This window comes from Fulmarus glacialis, unplaced genomic scaffold, assembly GCF_000690835.1.
Source record: "Fulmarus glacialis isolate BGI_N327 unplaced genomic scaffold, ASM69083v1 scaffold25699, whole genome shotgun sequence".
Taxonomy (NCBI): Eukaryota; Metazoa; Chordata; class Aves; order Procellariiformes; family Procellariidae; genus Fulmarus; species Fulmarus glacialis.
In genome coordinates, this window is record NW_009231778.1 from 13292 (window position 1) to 30888 (window position 17597).

General features: G+C 43.6%; 1 protein-coding gene across 1 annotated transcript in view; it reads left to right on the forward strand.

The window, feature by feature from the left end:
* Nucleotides 1-16706, forward strand: part of LOC104069618 (myosin-3-like) — a gene marked incomplete at its 5' end in the record, with an annotated part of 29813 nt that extends 13107 nt beyond the window's left edge. Inside the window, 18 exons of the mRNA XM_009584692.1 lie at nucleotides 740-982; nucleotides 2615-2791; nucleotides 3458-3603; nucleotides 3690-3780; nucleotides 4579-4968; nucleotides 5061-5187; nucleotides 5597-5715; nucleotides 7027-7223; nucleotides 7741-7924; nucleotides 8822-8987; nucleotides 9771-9895; nucleotides 11831-12139; nucleotides 12226-12429; nucleotides 12515-12640; nucleotides 13821-13991; nucleotides 15589-15693; nucleotides 15773-15868; nucleotides 16305-16706. Of these exons, the coding sequence (XP_009582987.1) occupies nucleotides 740-982; nucleotides 2615-2791; nucleotides 3458-3603; nucleotides 3690-3780; nucleotides 4579-4968; nucleotides 5061-5187; nucleotides 5597-5715; nucleotides 7027-7223; nucleotides 7741-7924; nucleotides 8822-8987; nucleotides 9771-9895; nucleotides 11831-12139; nucleotides 12226-12429; nucleotides 12515-12640; nucleotides 13821-13991; nucleotides 15589-15693; nucleotides 15773-15868; nucleotides 16305-16706 (3378 nt within the window). The remainder of the gene's footprint in view (nucleotides 1-739; nucleotides 983-2614; nucleotides 2792-3457; nucleotides 3604-3689; nucleotides 3781-4578; nucleotides 4969-5060; nucleotides 5188-5596; nucleotides 5716-7026; nucleotides 7224-7740; nucleotides 7925-8821; nucleotides 8988-9770; nucleotides 9896-11830; nucleotides 12140-12225; nucleotides 12430-12514; nucleotides 12641-13820; nucleotides 13992-15588; nucleotides 15694-15772; nucleotides 15869-16304) is intronic.
* Between the last annotated feature and the right edge of the window lie 891 nt (nucleotides 16707-17597).

Consider the following 17597-nt stretch of genomic DNA (forward strand, 5'->3'; position numbering starts at 1 on the left):
TAAACATACCATCTTCTGTTACTGCAGCAATGGCTTTCAGCCATAACTCTTCTGGGAGACAACAGATACCTTTTCTGGTATTCTGCCTAGAATACATCATAGTAGCACTAATTTAGACAAAATTTTATCTGTTAATCATGAGTCTCAAAATTTTAGTTACAGTAAAAGTTGCAGGCTACAATTTACGTCGAGCCTGACCCTATCTTGGCTGAGAGAGAGGTTAGAGAATAATGGGAGGAAGGTGAGCCTCATGTGAAAAAAGTGGAAGAAGTAGTTTGAGGAGAGATAGTCTGACCTGTGTCATTAGACTTGGAGGAGCTTATTAAAGATAGAATCATCCAACACTCTATGAAAGATGACTTTGAAATGCTGTATGTTTTATAAATCCACATCTAAGATCATGCTTCCATGAAATCCAGTTTGCTACCCACCTATTTATCCCACTGATTCCTTGCAGGCTTCTTGCTATGAACTCTGTGAGTCTATTGCATGGTATTGTAGTCAAACCATCTCACCAGCTGAAAGGAAGTGTCTCTACCATGGGATTATGGTCCACTTTCGTAGCCATGACTCAGCAGGACAATTTCCTCATGATCAAATCGTATGCATTACTTGATTTGCATAGGAAATTCTGCCCTGACTTGTGTAATCAATTTCCTGGAGATGGCGCTTGAACAACGTATGTTGCCTTTTGTAATTTTTATGATAAATATAACGTGCCTTCAATATGTTCTGACAGGAGAGTGAAAATCTAGCTGATGCTGAAGAGAGATGTGAAGGACTCATCAAAAGTAAAATCCAGCTAGAAGCTAAAATTAAAGAACTAAGTGAAAGAATGGAGGATGAAGAGGAGACGAATGCTGAGCTGACAGCAAAGAAGAGGAAACTTGAAGATGAGTGCTCTGAGCTGAAGAAAGATATTGATGATCTTGAACTGACTCTGGCCAAAGTGGAAAAGGAGAAGCATGCAACAGAGAATAAGGTGACAGAGGAATCAGGGAATTATTCTTCCCCAGACAGTTTTCCCAGACAGTTTTCAGTTTTGTGGAAAGTTGCGGTCATTCCTAAGTGCTCTGAATGGAAATTATATATGCCCAAGGCATAGGAGAGAGGTATTGCCACTTAATCACCTGTGACAGAAAATTTTTTGTTAAAATTATAACTTCCTCTTAGGAAAAATATATTTTCTGTGACAGTTCAAAAAGAGTTAAGAGGTTATTATGGTGCTTGATAGACAATTTCCATATTTGGCTATTTGCAGTCATAAGGAACCAGTATATTTGTGTCTCCTGTGGATAATGGAGCACTAGTATGCTTGTGAGTAGCTCAGCGCAGAACGGCTGTGCTGGTCCTTTCTCACATACATTGAGGAGAACTGATTTTTGCAGATGTCAAATGTTTTCTTATAATTCTCTTGTATTTAAGAAGCCCAGGTCTCATGTAGGATGGACATCCTTTCCTTCCATTGACTTGATGGTATGATGAGAGTTCTTTCTGACTGTCAAGTGTAGCAAGGAGAGTCTACATCAGGTGGTCATTAACTCATTTATCTCCCAGTAAAAGCACAGGTCTCTTCACGTGCATCTCAACAATCAATGTGAAGAGACAGAATTGAGATACATATGTTAGAATTCAAAAGCCCACGTCTGTGGTGACAGTGTTCAGTCCTGCTGTCGAAACAATACTAGCAGAGATGTAATTACAACCTTGAGGTTCCCTTCATTGCCATCACTGAGAACAATACTGGATCCTAAGTTTGCAATTACAGATATGTTGGACATTTCTATACTAATGCTTAGAGGAAATCTAGCTGGTGCTGGGTGTTACCCTCATTATGATGAGGGAGTTTCTTATTAGATATCAGGGCCGTATAGCTAAAGCACTTAGCAGAGTGGACTTTCCTTATCCCTACTCTCAGGCTTTCCCATCCGAATGAGACAAATGAGAAGCAAGGGTCAGGCAGGCACCTAATGTGTTTGAGATAAGGTTGCTGGTGTGCAGTGCTCCATTGAAGTACAAGGAATAAGTTTCCAAGATAAAGCTAGCAGAGCTGGTATGTCCAGCAGCCCAGTTAGAAGCTCCTGCCCTAAATTCATGATCACTTGTTCCAAGGGCATAAGGTTCTTTGTCATGTTACCATGTTCCTTTCACTTCTATGGAGAACTTAACATATCTTTGGCTATGCTTGGCATTTGATAATATCTTTTTAAAAAGAACCTCACTTGCTGAGAATTTACAGCTGTTTGCCTAGCAAATATATCACATGAAGGAAATACATTTTTTGAGCAAGAGCATCTCAGAGGCCTTTTGTAAATCCCAGTGGGAAAAGTTTGCAGAGGCAAGTGAAGATCTAGCACGTGTTCCACTATAGAATTCAGCAGCATAGGGCTGGTAGTCAAAAACAGCTAAAGCAAGAATTCCTACCATTGCAGGACCAGAGAGGTGTGACTGTCAGGCATGACATTTGTTGCTACCCTCATCATGAACGATATAGACCTTCTGTGATCATTTTGACTACACCCATGCAAGATTTTGCAAGGGTGTGCTCACTGTGTTCTCAGTCTGTCATTTCTCAAGGCACCCCCTCATAGTATGGATGCTGGCTATCTAACAGGTTAAGAATCTTACTGAAGAGATGGCAGCTCTGGATGAAAATATTTCTAAACTCACTAAGGAGAAAAAGGCCCTCCAGGAAGCCCACCAGCAGACACTGGATGACTTGCAAGTTGAGGAAGACAAAGTCAGCACACTCACCAAAACCAAGACCAAACTGGAGCAGCAAGTAGATGATGTAAGAAAAAGTTTTTGGGTTGTGTAGGTGGATGCTCTGACAGATTAGAAGAGACTAGAAATCTGTAGTTGGGAGTATAAGTAACACCTAACGCAACCAAGCCAGCTCTAATAATTTCAGTTAATAAATCGTTGCCAGTTAACAGGGTATTGTGGAATCCAGTACATCTTTCATCTTTCCCCGCCTATTTAAACTATGTTCATCACTGGGTATTTCAGCATTGTAGACTTTTGTGCCCCGTTTTAACCAATTAGCTGGAGCAGTATATCTGTGACAGTTTGAAGTTTGCTGCAGAGTTATTTGTAGTCTCTTACTGTGCAGTGTGGATATACTCCAGGAAGTTATGAACACAGGGAATTTGTCAATATTTAGCAGTCTATATGCTAGGAACTGCAGCCACTGGAAAAAACTGATTTCTGTATTTTTCAAAAACTTGCATTTCAACTGTGCACAGTCAAGCTGTGGACAGCTTAATATCTGAAACCAAACCATAACGGCAGCTCTGATCTTGCAGTGAGAGTATAGCACAGGTCGAGATGAGAAGTATATACAGGATCTGATTGTTTTCTCTATTCATCAATTTCCAACTCTAGTTAGATTTTTAAAACAAGAATAGTTACTTTCAAAGTATAATTTATGTGTTTCAAAGTGTTTTATGTGTTTTAGCTTGAAGGGTATCTGGAACAAGAGAAGAAACTGCGAATGGACCTTGAGAGAGCAAAGAGAAAACTGGAGGGAGATCTGAAAATATCTCAGGATTCCATCATGGATCTGCAAAATGATAAGCAACAGATGGATGACAGGCTAAAAAAGTATTGCACTGACTTTTTATGCTCTGAATTCTAAAATTCAGATTTTATCTTAACCGCATTGAATTTGCATTCTTGTTCTTTAACAGAAAGGATTTTGAAATTAGCCAGTTGCAAAGTAAAATTGAAGATGAGCAGGCTCAAAGTTCTCAGCTGCAAAAGAAAATTAAGGAGCTTCAGGTAAAGTCTAAGAGTTATTGATATTTTTAGTAGCCGAGTACAAGTTCCTTAAAATTAATTTGTATTTATTCTTAGACTTTTCTACAAAAATATTTTCCTACACATGAATAAAACAATTAACATGGACTCTGGGTGCTGTTCCCATCTCTCGAACTTTACTTTTTGTAAAAGGGCACTTTTACAGAAGCTCTGGCCTCTAATCATACATAACTATGTAAGAAATTTCTTAAGTGAAGCTTGTGGCTGGCTTTGAAAATGGATCAGATACTGAGTTATAAGAGTAGTGAAGCCACTGAGAATTACTTTTCTAAGAAAACGATAGAATGTGACATAATCTGTCATGATCAGGGCAGAGATCACTTTCTAAATGGAGAGCCAGGAAGACAGTTCTCTTCAGTGCTATTATCCCATGGTTACTCATCTCAAGGTTCCTTCCATCTTGTTTGCTGATGGAGGGAGGACACTGCTTTGTTTTGGCCTGACCTTTGGGAAACTCACATTCCTTTACATTTTCCAGTGATACATCCCCTATTTTTTTAGAAAAGTGCAATACTAGATCCTTCATAACATAATAAATCCATTCTGAGCTATAACATAAAATTAAATATCAGATTTTACATTGACTGTTGTTCCAAAACTGAATATTGCACATCCTAGGACACAATTCAGTGAAATTTCTAGCGGTGCTTCACTCTCTATGCTGATATAAAAGGATGTGAATGTTTGCTCTTTATTCCTTAATGATAATTTAAAATCTTTCTATTCAAAAGTCCTCATTTAACCAATTGACTTTCACAGGCTCAAACAGAGGAATTAGAAGAGGAAATTGAGGCTGAACGTGTGTCTCGGGCAAAAGCAGAGAAGCATCGGGCTGACCTCTCGAGGGAGCTAGAGGAGACCAGCGAGCGCCTGGAAGAAGCAGGAGGGGCTACCGCAGCTCAGATCGATACGAACAAGAAGCGTGAGGCAGAATTTCAGAAGATGCGTCGCGACCTCGAAGAGGCCACTCTGCAGCATGAAGCCACGGCTGCTGCCCTGCGGAAGAAGCATGCGGACAGCACAGCTGAGCTTGGGGAGCAGATCGACAACCTGCAACGAGTGAAGCAGAAGCTGGAGAAGGAGAAGAGTGAGCTGAAGATGGAGATTGACGACTTGGCCAGTAACATGGAGTCCGTCTCCAAAGCCAAGGTTGCTGCACAAGAAGAAACATTTCTCATCACTACCATTGTTCTCCTGAACAATTAGATGAGCTGAAGGATATGCTTTCTATCACTTAACAGAGCAATCTGGAAAAGATGTGCCGAGCTCTCGAAGACCAGTTCAGTGAAGTCAGAACCAAAGATGATGAACATATGCGACTAATTAATGATCTGAACACGCAGAAAACACGTCTACAGACCGAGAATGGTGTGTCCCTAGATGAAATGTAACAGTCCTGTGTCAAGTACTTAAACATGCTCTGAATGCCTGTGTATTTTGTAATATATTCATCACTGGGTGTTCTGAACAAAACTCAGACTGTAGAATTTCCTTCTGGTGGCAGTCATAGGAACTCCACCCAAGGAAACATAGAACCAAACCAAAAGAAGCACTGTCAATCAAAATGAATGTGTGAGTTTGTGGTCAGTTCATCCCCTTTCCTTTGACGCCAGCACAACATTTCTCTTTGATAGCTTTTTCCTACTGGTGGGAATGAAATTGCTACACTCCCTTCATTTTACCACATTATATCTTGTAATCACTTTCCATATGGCTAGGTCTTCGTATGTTTTATGTCTCATATCTCTGTCTAAAAAAATAAATGTTTTCTCATTAGGTGAACTTACTCGGCAACTGGAGGAGAAGGAGTCCTTGATTTCTCAGTTGACTCGAGGCAAACATGCTTTCACTCAGCAGACTGAAGAGCTGAAGAGGCAACTAGAGGAAGAAAATAAGGTGACTTGTTTTAATTTGGACCAACAAATTGTAAAATAAATCAATGAGCTAAAACAATAAATGAGATTTCTCTTCAGAGAAAGGTGGAGGCATCAGAACAGTGAAACTTTTGAACTTTGCCTTGGAGTATAACGCAGAGAAGAGACATTAGAAATGAAATAAGGAAGACAGCTTAAGTCCTTCTCATCATGCTTTCTGAAGTTCAAAAACATGAGAGAAGTGAATGAAAATAGCTCTGTATGCATACTTTACTGCTACAGGGAATCCCTGAGGCAAGAAAAACAGCAGCAGCCAAAAAAAGGAAAGAGAGCGGGAGTGCAGGCGTACCCAGGGTTAGATCATAGAATCATAGAATCATAGAATCATTAAGGTTGGAAAAGACCGCTAAGATCATTGAGTCCAACCGTCAACCCAACCCCACCATGCCCACTAAACCATGTCCCTAAGCGCCTCATCTACACGTCTTTTAAATACTTCCAGGGATGGTGACTCAACCACTTCCCTGGGCAGCCTGTTCCAAGGCTTGACCACTCTTTCAGTAAAGAAGTTTTTCCTAATGTCCAATCTAAACCTCCCTTGGCGCAACTTGAGGCCATCTCCTCTCATCCTATCGCTAGTTACTTGGCAGAAGAGACCAATCCCCACCTCACTACAACCTCCTTTCAGGTAGTTGTAGAGCGTGATGAGGTCTCCCCTCAGCCTCCTCTTCTCCAGGCTAAACAGCCCCAGTTCCCTCAGCTGCTCCTCATAAGACTTGTTCTCCAGGCCCTTCACCAGCTTCGTTGCCCTTCTCTGGACACGCTCCAGCCCCTCAGTGTCCTTCTTGTAGTGAGGGGCCCAAAACTGAACACAGTATTCGAGGTGCGGCCTCACCAGTGCTGAGTACAGGGGCATGATCACCTCCCTACTCCTGCTGGCCACACTATTTCTGATACAGATATGACAAAACAGTTTAAAGTTTCTTCCACCTTCAGATAAACACCAAACTATACCTGAAAGGCTTACAGGGAAACTTCTTGAGAGACAATTCCCACCTTGTCTGTTGCTGGATTTCTTGGGTCTTTGCCTGAAGCACTTGGTGCAGATGTTTGAGAGGTAGTATCCCAGACAAGATGGACAAGCGCCTGATCTTGTTTAACAACATCAGGTCTGAAACACAGAGTCCCTAATGCTATTCACCTTGCTCCTTCTGTTACTTTAGCAACTGTTGCACATGGGCAGTGAGATGTGGAGTTTTTATCAAAATACAGTAAAAAAATCCAGTCACAAATTGTTAATGTTTTGACAATTTCTATAATTTTAACTACCAAGGCCAAGAACGCCCTGACCCACGCCTTGCAGTCTGCTCGCCATGACTGTGACTTGCTCCGGGAACAGTATGAGGAGGAGCAGGAAGCCAAGGGGGAGCTGCAGCGTGCCCTGTCCAAGGCCAACAGCGAAGTGGCCCAGTGGAGAACCAAATATGAGACGGACGCTATTCAGTGCACGGAGGAGCTGGAGGAGGCCAAGTATGTGGAGGGATGGTCTGGAGCAAGTATAAGGATATTTAAGTATAAATGTGAGAACGAACTGGAGGAAACCAGAATACACTTGTAGTGGGAATATGCAGAGCAGTGTGCTTTGTAATGTCCCAGGAGTGAAAAGAGGAGTGAGTAGAAGTTTAAAGGAGGAGAAGGTGTACAGGCTTGGGAGTGTCTCCAGAAAGAAGAATTCCAGTGCGTTAACTATGGAGTTAATCATAGTAGTTGAAAAATCACATTCTTTAAACTGCCAATATTGAAAGTGTGTTTCTGGTTCCTCTCCACATCGGTATAGTCTACCCCTTGGGTAAGTATTCTCCCAGCCGATGCACCACTCCAGCATGCTATGTCATCCCAGGCTCCTGTTGATGGTCTCTGTTCACACCATCACAGCTTTCTATGTTGCTCTCCCTGCCCAACTCTCCCATGCCAGACTCCCTTCCTGTCCATTTTCTGAGAACGTCAGAATTTTCCTTCTCTCAGTGCTGATTGTCTCATCCTGCAGAAAGAAGCTTGCTCAGCGCCTGCAGGAGACAGACGAGCAGATTGAGGCTGTCAACTCAAAGTGTGCTTCACTGGAGAAGACAAAACATAGGCTGCAGGGGGAAGTGGATGACCTCATGATTGACGTGGAGAGATTGAACACAGCTTGTGCAGCGTTTGAGAAAAAGCAGAAGAATTTTGACAAGGTTCATTCAAAGAGCCTGCCAGATCTGAACAGTGTTAGACATTTGATAGGCCAGGCCAAATTCTGAAATTATGAAAGTTCTGCACTCACAGTAAGATAAATTACATTTTACCCAAAGCAAAGCTATGGTAAAGAGCACATGACGGGACATATAGTAATGATAATGTCACAGTGTGAGTAACCCCAGATGACCACAGCAAACAATAAAGTAGCTTTCTGATAGTTTTAAAAAGCATGAAGTCTTCACAAGGGAGATTGGGAGGATCTATATCTAGTCTTTGCTCAAGCAGACTGAGCAAGTATTCACATGCAAGCCAACAAGCCCCGACCTTCGCCTGGTGCTAGTCTGCCAGCCTTGTATTTGGGTTAGGCAGAGCCTCAGACTCCTTTACACAGTTCCAGCCTTCACTGCCTTTAATAACATTTAAAAGAATCAACACTGTTTGATCAAGTGATGTTGCACAGCCCTGTGCCTTGGCCCAGCCTTGTGTGAGTGAATTAGGTGAATGTGCTAAAAAAGATGCCCTGCAGGGCTGTGGTATCAAACTCAGGAGACAGTCAGTAGAACATGATCTTTCTTGGTGGGCTGAGTGCAAGACCACTGGCTCCTGCAATAATAAAAAGGCTCACACAGCCTCATTCAGACTAACCACATTGTGTCCAGGCTGGTGTCAAACCAAACTCCTGCCTGAGAGCTTGGGTTATGCACTAGTGCTGGCTGAAGGTGATAATTTAAGTAGCTTCCACCAAAACAGCCAGAGTATGTATTGTCACAGGCAGAGAACAGTCCAAAGCAAAAGATCGTAAGACAGGCCATGCCTCTTGGGTTCTTGTCCTGTAAACGTGCAGAGACAGGAGTGTTGCAGAATGGGTCATTCTTATGCTCCTGTCACTCCAGGTCCTGGCTGAATGGAAGCAGAAGTACCAGGAGAGTCAGGCTGAGCTCGAAGCTGCCCAGAAGGAGTCTCGCTCTCTTAGCAGTGAGATCTTCCAAATGAAGAATGCCTATGAAGAAATGCTTGACCAGGCTGAGACTGTCAGACGAGAAAACAAGAACCTCCAGCGTAAGTTCAGATCTCTATCAGCTGGGATCCACCATGAGTCCTAAGATGCTTCCATGTTTCTGGGCTACCAGAGCTCTGCCTCTTCCCAGGGTTTTGTTCTTTATGATTTTCCCACAAAGTTCAGGTCAGGCGACTTTCTTTCCTGTTCAGCTGATTACAAAGTCACCTGTAAGCACATGCCTACAGCTCATTACAGCATCCTACTTCCTCATGGTATTTCCCCTCCCTCACACCATCATAATCCCATTCATGGATAGGGACCAAATTAACTGAGTAGACAGAAATGATGATGAAACCAGAGACTCATTTTTTTCAGATTACTTCAGTCACTGCCATTAGAAAAAACCTGGAGGGCTGTTGTCTATCTCCTGATTATTGGAGGACCATGCAGCTGTGGCACAATGGATTGGCATTTAATAAGCAAACTAACTGTATAAAGGAAACATAACTCAGTTCTTTTTTGTGAGCTGAATGACCCCTGGGGAGTATCTGAGGGTAAAGAGAGCAATCAAACAGGACTGTCTCTGGAGATGTAATTTCACTATCCAGAGGAAGTGAGCTCACTCCAGTTGGTTCCTCTCATTTTCAAATTGCACACTGAACTGGAAATAGCAGGTAATCAGAAATAAAGATTGCACACGAGACAAGATCTATTATTTCTCCTCACTGCTGCATCACATTACATCATTATCTCTTCCGTCACTCCCATTGCCAAACAGCAATTGCAGGTGCCATTGACAACATTATCTAAGATGAATTGAGTGTGTGTTTTCTGTGTTGCAGAGGAAATTTCTGATCTGACTGAACAGATTGCTGAATCTGGAAAAGCTAATCATGGACTGGAGAACGCAAAGAAGCAAATTGAGCAAGAAAAGTGTGACCTTCAAGCAGCATTAGAAGAAGCAGAGGCAAGTGTCCTCAATAAGGGGGCTTGTTTTTAGTGAGATCATGAATGGAGAAAATTGGAGATTATATATTCCTGCTTATCCTGATACTGTCACAAAGGTGCAGTATGAGAGCACATGCAGACCAAATAGCATAGGGACTGCTCCTCTCCCGTATCAATGTGGCATTCCTTGCTGTGCTATCGTGCATAAAAAAACTCAGTCCCAGACTAAAATTGAGCTCGTTTTGCACCACCTCTTTGAATTTGCTCCTGTGAAAGGCTGAAGAAAGATCATTTGTGTATCAAAACTCTGACAATTTTTGTTTTCTAGTCAAATTAATCGAAGATGTTTTCAGAGCAGGTCTAATCCAAACTTAAAAGTCTTCTCAATGTCACCTCCTGTTCAAAGAAAGCTGAATGTTGAAGAGAATTAAGATTATATTTCTTCAGTTCCACTTTCAATGATTGGGAGTCAGTAAGACATTCAAAGAGGAGTCAGTTCACAGGACACGGGTTCTGATGAATATGGAGAGGTTGCTGGGGATCAGCTGAATCTTGGAGGTGCCACTGGTACGCTGACATGCTTTGCTGACACAGGCTGCATACCAGGTCCCACAATTCCATGATTTCTCAGTTTTCCTTACTGTCTTTGGCTATCCCTCAGCTCTTCATAACTTTAAATCTTATTTTTTTCCCAATTCATGCCAGATTGCAGCTCCTTCGGTTCCCTCTTGTCTGGGTTCTGCCTTTTGTTCCCTATCTGCCCTGACTGTCTCTTGGAAAAGCTTTAATTAGTTCTGTATGACCGTATCTGATTCTCCACAAAATGTCTTTGAGAGCATTTCATGGAGCTGCCCATGGTACACCTAGGGCATAGCTCAAACATAGAGACACAGAATTAACTTTGGTTGGAAAGGATCTCTGGAGGTCTTTAGTCCAACCTCCTGCTCCAACCAGGGCTAACTTCAAAGTTACATTAGGTTGCTCAAAGCCTTGTCTAATTGGTCTTTATAATTTTCAAGGATGGAGTTTTCATAGTATTGCTGGACAACTTTTTCCAGTGCGGCATCATTCTCATGGGAAAACATTTTTATCCTTATATGCAGCCAGGATTTCCCTTGTATCAACTTTTGGCTGTTGCCTTTCGTCTTTTTGCTGTCTACCACCAAGAAGACCCTCACCTTATTTTCTCTGTAACTCCCCTTAGGTAGAAAAAGAAGTAAAAAACAACTGACGCATCTCTAATCTTTCGATCTCACTAGATGGGTGGGCAGTAGGAGCAAGAGTTATAGTGGCCATGCAAATCCATCTGCTCTAATTTATGCATCTAAATGTCATCAGTCTAATCCTGAATTAGTCAATATAGGCTCATTCTAGAATCAAAAAGGAGAAATAGGCATCTCTGGAGGGTCTGTTCTTAAAAGGGATGCCAAGGCTACATCAAGTGTTTCATTCTCTGGATGTGCTTATTTCTGTCCTCCCAGCCTCAGGCTTTTATCTCCTAGACAGCTGAAGCTAGATGATATGAGTATCAGAGGGAAAAGGCTGTATGGAAGGGGAACATACCCACACAGTCACTGGGGTGGGACTAAGCAGAATTCAGCATGGAGATGCAAGAGAAGGCAAGCTTCTTCTGAGCATGAGGCTTGGCTGTCCTATTTTATGTTTTTACATGTTTTGTTATCTCTGCAGTGTCAACATAGCCCTCAGTGACCAGACCTTGTGGTATTGGAGGCATTTTCCTAAGGAGTCTTATTCCTAAATTACTGATTAATATCCAGCTGAGTATCTTGTGTATGGGAATAGCAGTCAGCTTTTTCAGTGCTAGGCCTTTTCTAAAGGTCCACAGTAAGGCAAATATATCTGCACTACTGGCTGCAAAGGGTCAAAATTCTGCATGGGCATTTCCCAGTAATGGACACTACAGAGACAAATGATACTATTTCAACCCTTCCAGGGCTCTTTAGAACATGAAGAGGGAAAAATCTTACGTGTTCAGCTGGAGCTGAACCAGGTGAAGTCAGATGTTGATAGAAGGAGTGCAGAGAAAGATGAGGAAATTCAACAGCTGAAAAGGAATCACCAGAGGGTATTAGAGTCTATGCAGACCACGCTGGATGCTGAGATCAGAAGCAGAAATGATGCTTTGAAGCTGAAAAAGAAGATGGAGGGAGATCTGAATGACATGGAAATACAGCTGAGCCATGCCAGCTGTCAAGTAGCAGAGACACAGAAGCACCTCAAAGCCATGCAAGGGCAACTCAAGGTAGGGACCACAAAGGCTACTGTCCTTCAGGTCTTTGCCACTCACTCTGCTTGCCTCTGAGTCTCACGGTGCTTTCACCTTCAAAGGATTCCCAGCTCCATTTGGATGATGCTTTGAGAGAGAATGATGACCTGAAGGAGCAGCTTGCTATGGCAGAGCGTAGGAACAATCTGATGACAACAGAAATGGAGGAGATGCGAGCTGCTATGGAGCAGACAGAGCGAGCCCGGAAAGTTTCTGAGCAGGAGCTGACGGATGCCAGTGAGCGAGTGCAGCTTCTCCACTTGCAGGTATTTGGTATCTCCTTTAACAATAGGCATGTGGGAGTGGCATGAAATGGGGTAGGAATGACCTGTCTTCGGACTGTCCCAACAGAACACAAGCCTCCTCAACACCAAGAAGAGACTGGAAGTGGACATTACTCATTTACAGAATGAAGTCGAAGACAGCATTCAGGAAGCCAGAAATGCAGAGGAGAAAGCAAAGAAAGCGATCACAGATGTGAGTCCTCTTGCTTGCCTCTCTTCCATTTTATACCACTGCAGTCACTTTTACACTTTAGAAAGGCAGCAATCAGATGGAGAAGAACCAATTCTTTAACATAGGAACAGAAAATATCAGTGACACACAATCCCTCCCACGTGGGCCTCACACAGCCTCTGCCCTAATGCTTGCCACGGAAGACCCCTTCAGTCTATGTCCTCTACTCATATTCTGCTAGCAGTCTGTATTGAAGAGGCATCCTGTCTTCCCTTCCCCATACCCACATTCACTTTTGCTTCCAGGATAAATGTAATAGACAGGATAGAACAGATGGTGGCAAAATTGTAATAGGAAAAGAGTAGTCTGAACCACGTCCTGTTTAGGCACAGCCCAGAAAAGCAGAAATTAAGACTAAAATCATACATGCTTCTATACAAATGCTAGACATGTAAGAAATAAAAAGAGAGAATAGATATGTTTCATTTAAACAAGGCTACAGTTCCACAGCATCAGAAGAAACAAATCTTAGGACTATCTAGGAAAGGTATATGAAAATGAAACAGAAAATGGTTACACTATTCCATCAAGTCATGGTGCACCTGGGCCTGAAGTGCTGTGTCTAGTTCTGGTTGCCCACCAGTAGCAGTGCTGCGGGTTCCCCGCTGCTCTCTCTGCCCTGTCACATTGGTGACAGCTGTCCATCCTGGGTTCTGAAGATCTCAGCAGGCACAAGCTTTTCATTGTCGTTCGAGATACTCAGAGTCATTTCATTAGCAAAAACTGCTTAGGAGTCTGACTCTTCGGCAAATTTAGGCACCAAATGGCCAGATATTCAAAATCATTTGGGAGCCCAGAGATGCAGAGTGCTAGCTGGTGATCCTTCAAGATGCCCCTAATTTCCACTGACTCTTAAAAAATGAAACTTTGGTACTGAGTCATTTGCATGCCTTAATTATTTTTTTCTTGTCATCAACTCTGCCCCTTCTCCAAGGCAGAGTAGTTTTAGAAATACAGATACTGAGAAACAGTGATCCTCTTTATATGACAGACCCTTAGCACAGCTATGGGTACTGACTGAGGATGTGGAGAGCCATACACCAACGTGAAGCTGGGCCTTGCTCCCAGGGAGAGCGCATAACTGCGGGGGAGCACAGGGACGGGGAGACATATTTGTAACATAACTGTGCACTACAACCAGGCAGCCATGATGGCAGAAGAGCTGAAGAAGGAGCAGGACACCAGCGCCCACCTGGAGAGGATGAAAAGGAATCTGGAACAGACGGTGAAGGACCTGCAGCTTCGTCTGGATGAAGCCGAGCAGCTGGCACTGAAGGGTGGAAAGAAGCACCTCCAGAAACTAGAAGTGAGGGTATGGTGAAGACTAGGGTAGGCTAAGGTCAAGTTCCTGAGTGGGCCTTTGGTGCTGGAACCTCTTGGGAAGGTTACCACAGGGACAACCCCAGGTATCTCCAGCAGGTTTGATGAGAGTTACACTGAGTAGTCGAACGTTGCACTGTGGGTGAGGAACTTGAGAATGACCTCATAAAAACTGAGTGGGCAAAAATGGTAGCAGATGAACATCAGGCTAGACATATATGGTAACTTATCTAGGGAAAAATAATTTAAAACATACTTACTTGGGGATGAACTTGGAACTGGCAATTACAGCTTAGCCAGGAGATCTCGTTCTCATCCATGACAGGCCTCAGAAACTGTTTGCTCAATGTGCAGTAGAAGCAAAAACCCAACAGAGAAAAAATTTTGGGCTTCATTAGGAAAGGCACTGAGAACAAGAGAGCATCACTTGCCACTGTATGAAATGTACCACGTGCAGCTCTGGTTTCTGCAACTCAAGAAGGACCTGACAGTTAGAGAAGCATCCAGGGAATGGCAGCTGAGTGGATGGAGCCTTATGAGGAGAGACAAACAAGGCTAGGACTCTTCCGTTTGGAGAGGAGATGGCTGAGGGGGATATCATCAGAGTTTACAGAATCATAACAGCAGTGACCAAGATGTATTCTGAATAGTTATTCATCAAAATGCACAATATGAGAAGTAAGGACGCATGATGCAGATGAGGACATCTTCACCTGGAGATCAGTTTAAAAGAAATAAAAGGAAGTACTTTACAGAGTGGGCAGTGAAATTCTGGAACCTGCTGCCACGGGAGGCTCTAGAGGCAGCTGGTAGAAGGTTCAAAAAGGGATTAGAAATCAGCAGGTTTATAGACATACTTAAGGGAACAGGCATAGGTATGCCACCTCACACCCCTAATCTAATGACTGTGGAAGCTGGACAATGAGCAGAGTAGATAGCAGCCAGGTTTCCATGCTGTCCCTAAATAGTATATACTGCTGCCACTCCCAGCAGCAGAGCATTGGGCTAGCTGGACCATTTGCCTGACACACTTATTGTGCTCTTCAACTGGTCCTGTTCCAAAATATGGCACAACTGGCTGTGAATTAGGTGCTCTTAGCTTTGAAAGGAAATATCCACACAGAAATAAAAACAGTGGTGTCCAGGTTTGACTTACATACACTGCAGAAGAGGCATGGAGCTACGGGAGGTTGTTAAGGACTATTCATGAGGATGAGCTGGACTCGAAGATTACAAATGAAACAGATTTTCCCCATTTACCAGGTGAACATTGGCAGAACCCTCCCTTCCCTGTTTCAATTTCCTCTTCTCTGACAGATTTAAGCCTAATTTTGATTATACATGCTCCAGGTATGCACAGCTGAATTCCTTCTATACATAACTATGAATTCACACACTATGTCACTACTAATACAGCATGGTGAGCAATTTTAGCTAGCCTAGCCCCAAGAAGCAGCTGCAGGAAGCTGCCCTGCACTGCCACTTCCCCTGCAGCCTTAGTCTGCAGAACCCTGGTTCCCAGGATCCTACAGCAGGATCAGCAGCCATTGTTTGCAGCTTGCTGTCTTCACCATGATACTGTGTTTCAGATTAATGAGTTAGAAAACGAGCTTGATGCTGAGCAGAAACGAGGAATAGAGTCGCTGAAAGGTGCTCGCAAGTATGAACGAAGGCTGAAGGAGCTCACTTACCAGGTATTTCAAATCCTCTGTCCTCTTACATGCATCACCTTGGTCCATCTTCCGACGCTGACTTGATTTTCACTTCCCACAGTCTGAAGAGGATAAGAAAAATATTCTCCAGCTCCAGGACCTGGTGGACAGGCTGCAGTTAAAAGTGAAAGCGTACAAGAAACAGGCTGAGGAAGCTGTGAGTGCAGGACTCTAAATCTTTGTGGGCCCTGGGTGGAGATTTCCAAAGGGTCTGGACTCCCAAGTTCATTAAAATAATTGAATACTCAGTTTGATAGGGCAGCTATGGCCACTGCCTTTGAACATTCCTTACCTCATAAAGACTTACGGCTCACAGAGCAGGCACAGCTGTAATTATCCTGGAGTTGTTGCACTTTTGGAGCCACACTAGCCAATTTTCCCAGCTGGAGCTGAGCATGACAAATTGTTCTGTCACAAGCTGAGTGCTCAGGCTGTTGACAGTACTCGGTAGAAATGCACGGGGTGGTTGCAATGCAGGGATGTAGCTGTGAGGCTAACTAGTAGGTGATGTTACTGTGGTGCAGCCATGGGATGTTCGGTTAATGGTAACAGGGCAATGTCGGTTTGTGTCCATGGCACTGCTTGACTTTCAGGAAGAACAGGCAAACACTAATCTCTCACGATGCCGCAAGGCCCAACACAAGCTGGAAGAGGCTGAAGAACGAGCTGATATTGCTGAATGTCAGGTTAACAAGTTGCGAGCCAAAAGCCGTGATACTGGAGGACAGGTGAGTTGGAGGGCTGCAGAGAAGGACCGTTCCCATGCAGCAAGTGCCACAAAGATCTCTGCCCAAACACCTGGCAGCCACAGCTGTATTCCTCCCACTCTTGCACTGGAGTGTCCTCATGAAGGAAGGCCAGAAATTGGCACTTATTCAAAACCAGTGGGTTTTGAAAGTCCTTTTGTTGCCTCCCAAGAGACAGACCAGATACAATCAACTCTAAGAATCCAGGTCGTTCAGCAGAATTGGGAGATACTGGTTCTTTGCCAGTAATATATCAGAACATTTGCAATAGCCACAGACCTGAAGCAACCCCACAAATAATTCAATTGCTTCAATAACCTCTACATTATCTTCCTTTTTTTATATTTAGAAATCAGAGGAATGAGGTCCCTGACCAGAGCTGCGGCACGCTCCCTTACAATATAGACTTCTGTGCATCCAACAGAGATATTCATTACTAGGTTCAAGTAACTAGATGTGCATGTAACTGATCTTTGACCTGGTCATATTTAGCCAACCCTAAGTAGAAGCTGTGAAAAATAAAAATAAACCTGGGTGACACTCTGATGACTGTAAGGACTATCAATTTGTTATGAGATTGACAGTGAGCATTTGTGAATGGATGTAGCAGCTACGTCAGCGGTTCCCCAAAGTCCAGGTTATGTCCTATGCAGGAAGAAGGGTTCCCAGGGCAATGGGAACACACTCCTCAGTTGTTCTCCACGGTTTCAACTTTCATGCTTGAGAGAAATTAAATAGGAAAAATACAGAAAAGATCTCTCTGTAAGGCTGTAACAATATCTGTGATTTGAACTGCTCCGGTCTTCTGCCTTTGCAGTCCATGGCATAACTCTGTGTGGAAGGGGAGAGCATTTTTCCCGGACAGCACATGTGTGTGGGGAACTGCCACGAGTGGAAGGAATGGGTGGGGATGAGCACCCTACACTGTGTGTGTGCATGTGTGCGTTCTGTGTGATGTGCTGTGTTTATGGAAGGGAGGTGAAGGGAGGGGAAGGGAGGGAAAGGGAGGGCATCCGCTCCATGCAGTGTGGGGTGGAATCTGCTTCGTGCAGTGAGGGAGCGGGGACAGGGCGGGGGTTGGGTCTGCTCCATGCAGTGTGTGTGGACAGGGGGTGGATCTGCTCCATGCGGGGGAGGGGG